The following is a 6,328-nucleotide window of genomic DNA, read 5'->3' as shown; positions in this document are numbered from 1 at the left end:
CATACAAGCACATATGTAGTAATATTGTCTGCCAGATCTATGTATGGTCATGAGTGTTGTCCTGTTTGCCTATCCATACTTGACTATCTTGCCTGTCTACTTATGTGTTTACTCGTAGATGGATGTTTGTTATTACTATTAATGCAGGATTGTGTGTAGTAGTGTTGACCTTTGTTGTCTCTGGGTTTCAGTTGTTGCCGTACTTCCTACAAGCTGTGTGATGTTGGACAATTCTCTTACCCTTTCTGGGCCTTGATTCCCTCATTGATCAAATGAGATTTTAGGGTCCCGTAAGATTTTTTGTCTGACTCGATGGCACATAACAACAACAACAATAAGATTTTTGTGAGGATTCAATGAATGCAAAGGCCTTAGTCCTGCACCTAGCGTATAGTAGTGAGCACTCAGAAAGAGCTACCTCCATTATAATTATAGGGTTGTTTGATTTAGTAAGTAAAAATACGGGATGCCTGATTCATTTTGAATTGTGGATAAATAATGGATTGCTTTTCAGTATAAATATGGCCTATGCAATATTTAACATACACTTATATTAAAAAATTGATTGTGACATAATTATACTGAAAGCATTTGTCATTTATCGAAATCAAAAATTAACTGGGCCTCCCTAAAAATAAAATAACCCTAAAATGTACCAATACTTTTTATCTGGGAGTTCTGTTAACGGAGGAGTGGAATTGGGGTAATCAGATGGCACTAAGCCTGAAGGTGCTTGGAAGGGCAGGTGGTTTGGTTCTGCTTTTCTAACCTGCTCCATAGCCCGAGTCACTGACTTTGCTGTTGGTAGGTGCCGTCGAGGCGAGTCCCACCTCGGGCGACCCTGTAAGACAGAGTAGAGCAGCCTCGTGGGGTTGTCTGCACAGTGGTCTTTACGGGAACAGGTTGCCAGGTCTTTCTGCCATGGGGCTACTGGCTGCGTCCCAGCCGCCAGCCTTGCAGTTAACATCCATGCTCTTCACCATGTTCTTTACCTGTGAACTCACTTCCTTCAGAACGCGTCCCTTCATTTAAGCTCATTCACAGCTCTTATTCCTGGACACTTTATTATTATTATTATTATATTTTTATTGTGATTTGAGTGAAAATTTGCAGAGCAAATTCATTAAAATTTTTTTTTTATTGTGATTTGGGTGAAAGTTTACAGAGCAAATTCATTTTCCATACAGCAGTTCATACACATTTTGTTTCATGACATTAACTGCAATTCCCCACGATGTAACAGCTCTCTTCCCACTTGGACCCTATAGTTACCCATTCCCTGTGTCCTTTTTTCCTATGCAGTCCTGCCCCCTGCGTTATCTCCCTGTGCAAACACTGCCCTTCTGTTCTTCCGCGATTGTAGCTACCTGGTGTAAATGTTCACCCTATATGCCTGTCTGCTGTTTGGCTGGAAGCCATGGGAGTGAGTTCGCTTTCAGACCCGAAGAGTAACTGGGAGCCGTAGTCTTGGGGGTCTGGCTCCTGCTTTTGTTCTGTCCCATCTGCTGTCGTCGTAACTCCCTTCTGGGCCATTGCTGCCGTCTGGCTGTTCTGAAGTCATCTCTCACGCGTGAGGCTGCGTCCCGAGGAGCCAGGCTGCACGTGGCCCCGGGCAGGCAGTGGGCGCTGCATAAACAGTGGGCTCTCCCCGCGAGCTGAGAGACGGCTGTGCGGCAGCTCCCTTCACGTCTTACATAATCGCTTTCTCTCCTCCTTTCTCTCCCTAGAGCCAGATTTCACACTGAGCAGCTGCAGACAAGAAATCGCATCCCAGCCCCAGATTCCGAGGGGCCTGCCGGGGACTCTGCGCCTCCTCCAGAAGGAAGACCCCGGGGCCGCTTGTCTCAGACCTGGTCCTGGGCTGCGATGGGACTGGCAGCTGCTGCCCTCTGGCTGCCCTCCTCACTGCCCGGGAGATAAGGGTGGGCGGTGCTGCCCCAAGAAGCACCTGCCTGTGTCCCCTGCCCGGACGCCCAGCTCCCCCTTCGTGGCCACCTTTGCTGACCCGAGGCCATGTAGGCCCCACTTGGGCCTCTGTGGATGCGGCACCGGTGACGGCTGCCTCTGCTCTCGGTGGGACCCAGCACATCATCATGTCCTGGGGACACGGCTGGATGCACTGTGAGTACTGGGAGTCTGTGAGGACCGCCCCAGGGGGCCTTGGCCCAGAGCTGGGATCAGTTGTCACCATGACAACGGGGACATTCTTGCCTTGAGAAGTTGAGATGCTTCCCAGCTTAGTGCAGCCCTCCTCTGGGATGCCCGCCCTCTGCCCTGTCTCAAGCTGATCCCAGGCTCCCAGAAAGTCAGGTTGGGTGGGTAGGTCTCAGGCTGGGTAGGAACAGGCAGCAGGGTGGTCACAGGGTTGGGGCGGGCACTGGGAGTAGGCAGCTGCGTCTCACCTTCTTAGACTTGTTGGCACTGGAAGTACTGTGGGAGCAGAGGTGGGCAGAGAGAGCATTTCCAGTTGCCCTGGGTGTGGCCAGTCAGGGAGGGGGCTTGGTGAGAGTGTCGGGGCCCCAAGACACATGGAGGTGGTGTAGCCAGGCCGCCTCTGCTCTTCCTCCCTAAAGGGAACAAAATTGAAAGCAGAAAGAGAAGTGTTGGTAAAAAGAAAAGGAAGTTGAAATGAGGATTAAAAAAAAAAAAAAAAAAAGGATCTGGAAGCTTCTCAAACCTGCTGAGTAGGAGGCCAGACCAAAATCCCTTCAGACTCCAAGATTCAATTTAATTGACTCAGATTCAACGCATTTTTCTGGTGCCTCCCACGGGCCTGTGGGAAAGTCACTGCCATGACAACAGGACCTTGTCTGCCTTGTTCCCCTGTCCCCCATGCCTGGCATAGAGTTATGTGCCCTGGAATACTTGACGAATGAATGCAGTTGTGTTTTGATCCTGTGGGGAACTCAGAGGGGAGCTGGGTCCACCCTGGCCCTGGTGGGTGTCTGGCAAAGGGTCAGGACATTTCAGAATGGCCAGAAAGACCCAGACCCTGTGTTCTGGAGGCTTCAAGGTCACAAGGAGCATGGGGGGTGGGGCACAGCATGGGAGAGGTGCCACTTGAAACAGTCTCAAAGATGGGGCAGTGTTCACATGGGTAGATGTGGGATTGTGAGGACACTGTTCCAGGTAGAGGGGACAGAGTGAGCAAAGGCCTGGCAGTGGGACAGAGGGAAGGCCAGCTGGAGAGCTGGTTTGGGCTCAGATTGCTGAGGCCTGGAGTGCCACGAGTATGTACATGATGCACTAGGTAATAGGGAGCCCTGGATGGTTCTTGAGCTGGGGGTGGGGATGCGATTGGGAGCTCCTGTGCTTCTGCAAGATCAAGCCAGTGGTGCCCGTAGGAGTCGCTGTTGCAAAGGTCTGGATGGGAGGGACTGAGCATCAGTGGAGGCGAGAATGTACAGGAATGTACCTGTGAGAAAGCTCCTGGCAGCAGGATCTTTGGACTTGCACAGGGGAGGGGGGAGGGGAGGGAGAGGGAGAAGATGCAGACGGAGAGCAGGGATGGGCAGAGGGGCTGAGAGAGGGCCGGCTTGGATCTGGTCTCTGCAGAGCTGGGTGGTGGACAGGCCTCACTTGTGTGCCTCCTTCCCCCAGAGCAAGACAGGAAGCCCCTTACCCACCTCCATCTTCCTTCAGCCTTGTGGATCTAGGTTTCTTACGTCTGGAAGGAGAAGGGATCAAGGAGAGCCTCCTGTTTGGGGTCAGGGTCTCATTGGCCATGGGGACCCCCACAGGAGCAGAGTGTGGAGGTAAGGAGTAGCCCTGAGGCTGGGGCCATGCTGCCCTCACCTGCTCACCTGGGTGGAGGCAGTGGAAAAGATTATAGTTAGAAATGGTTCCAGGGCTACTGACTTCAAGAAAGGCTGCCTGATTTAGGGGAAGACACATCATCTGTGGTTGCGGGGTGCAGTGGCAGCCGTGGGCCCACCCTGACCAGGCGGGGAGGTGCAGAGTGCTTCCAGAGACAGTCCCTGGCTACAAGGTCCCACCGCAGAGGCCCCATGCTGGGGACACAGACAAGGGCAGCTGGGGCAGCTTGTAGGGGGTGGAGTGGGTAGCAGTGGGTCCTTTGTTCTGTTTGGTGACTGCCATATGGGAAGGAAGAGCCAGGGTGGACAGAGATACTGATTTTTTAAAGATGGAGGTTGGGAATTCTGTGCGAAATCTCTGTGGGCCGGATGCAGCTCTTGGGATTCTAGCCTGTGTCTGTCCCTCCAGGCCAGGGCGCTCAAAGGTTGGTCCCTGGGCCAGCAATACCACCTTCACCTGTTAGAAAGGTGTTAGAAATGCAGATTCTTGGACCCCAGGCCTGAGAATCAGACACCCTGGGGTGGCGTGTGGGTATTTGTGCCTTCACCAGGTCTCCAGGGGTTTGGATGCATGTCAGCCCAGGGTGCTGGAGACAGAGATGGCTGCGGGGGTGTGGGCATGTGGGCGTGGGCGACCCTGGGGAGGAAGGGAGGCTCAGGTGAGGCTCTAAAGAGATCAGCCACTTGAGAGGCTGCGCAGGGTGGGGACAGAGCCTCAGAAAAACCCACAGGCAGGAACAATCTTGACCTGAAGGGCTGCTGAGCCCAGAGGGTTTGTGTCCTGGAGGCAAGATGCCAGCAAGTGGAAGTGGAAGTGGCAGGTTCCGTTTGCATGGTCTGTTCCTTTGATCTGACAGTGTGTCAGGAATGTGGGGGAAGACTTGGTCCTGCCGTCCAGGATCTTGCAGGTTTGCAACCTTGCAAAAACGTGGTTATCAGGATTTCACTGAGGGGATGAGCTAGCTAGCTGGGTCCAGACTTTGAATAGACCCAGGGATTGAATCAGGTGAGGGGCCCATCAGGAGCAAAGGCATGGCGTGTCCAGAGAAGGAGTGGGGAAGTGACAGTGGGCAGGTAGTACGGCCCAGGCTAGAAGTACCCTGAGTGCCAGGGAAGTGAGTGGGGATATCCAGTCAGTAGTTTCCCACTCACAGAGACGAGGGCTGGAGCAGGGCGGTGACTCAGCCTGGCCCGCTCCTCCTGGGAGCTCCCCTAGTCTTTTATTTTTTTTAATTGAGGCAAAATTCACATAACATAAAATTAACCACTGTGTCTGTGTACAGTTCACTGGCATCTAGTACATTCACAATGCTATGCATTATTAGGAACTCTGGTAGCATAGTGCCTAAGGCACTTGACTGCTCACCAGAAGGTAGGCGGTTCAAACCCACCAGCCATTCCTCGGAAGGAAGGTTGGGCAATTTACTTCCGTAGTGATACTGCCTTGGAAACCCAAGGAGGGGTCGCTATGAGTCGGGGCCGACTCGACGGCAAACAACAACAACATGCATTATTATTCTGTGTTTGTATAAATAAAGAATAATTATTGCTTTGGCCTATAACAATAATAAATATTGATTGTAGATAAAAAATCTTCTGAAAAATACAAAGAAGAATATGAACATCTCCCAGAGACAGGGAACTTTCTTTGCACCACATTGTCTCTGCGCACCTGTGTGTGCCCCTTGCTGTCAGTCAATTCCGACTCACAGCGCCCCTAGAGGACGAGTAGGACTGCCCCATAGGGTTTCCAAGGCTGTAACCTTTAGGAAGATGGGGCAATCTACTTCTGTAGTGATACTGCCTCGGAAACCCAAGGAGGGGCCGCTATGAGTCGGGTCTGACTCGACGGCACATAACAACAACAACAACCTTTACAGAGCAGACAGCTTCATCTTTCTACCCTGGAGTAGCTAGATGAATTTGAACCCCCAAACTCTTGGTTAGCAGCCCAATGCTTCAACCACTGGCGGTGCCACTAGCACTCCTTGCACATGCATGTGTTTAACAAAATTTAAGCCATGCTATGTTTGCAGATACAGGGTTTTTCTTGTGTTGAGTCATGTTTTTTTTTTTTTTTTTAACTTCACTAAGGTCTGGTAGGAGCTCTTGTGGCGTAGTGCCTAAAGCAATTGACTGCTAATCAGAGGGCTGGCGGTTCAAACCCACCAGCCACTCTTCGGAAGGACGGTCGGGCAATCTACTTCCGTAGTGATACTTCCTTGGAAACCCAAGGGGGGGTTACTTATGAGTTGAATTGACTCAATGGCGGTAAGTTTGATTTTTTTTTGGTTGTAAGCATATGGGAAATTTTTTCACTTCACATAAACCAGCATAAACATTCTTTAACAATGTTATTTTTATTGGCCACTTTTTTATTATTTATACCTAGGTCATCCACAGATTTTCCCTGTTAAAAAATAATGCTGCACTGTAAGTCTTATCCACAGGTCTTGTGACTATGTCTGTCTGTCTTTCTGTATGTCTCTCTTTTTATCTCTTGCTTTCTTCTT

General features: G+C 50.9%; 1 protein-coding gene across 1 annotated transcript in view; it reads left to right on the top strand.

Moving 5' to 3' along the window:
* Nucleotides 1–3,724: 3,724 nt before the first annotated feature.
* Nucleotides 3,725–6,328, top strand: part of IL34 (interleukin 34) — a 12,359-nt gene continuing 9,755 nt past the window's right edge. The window contains exon 1 of the mRNA XM_007940417.1: nucleotides 3,725–3,755. Coding sequence (XP_007938608.1) covers nucleotides 3,725–3,755 — 31 coding nt within the window. The remainder of the gene's footprint in view (nucleotides 3,756–6,328) is intronic.

Source organism: Orycteropus afer, unplaced genomic scaffold (assembly GCF_000298275.1).
Source record: "Orycteropus afer afer isolate SDZICR_OR568_19922 unplaced genomic scaffold, OryAfe1.0 scaffold00067, whole genome shotgun sequence".
Lineage (NCBI taxonomy): Eukaryota > Metazoa > Chordata > Mammalia > Tubulidentata > Orycteropodidae > Orycteropus > Orycteropus afer.
The sequence above is the reverse complement of the archived record's forward strand: the minus strand, read 5'-3'. Positions and strand labels throughout refer to the sequence as shown.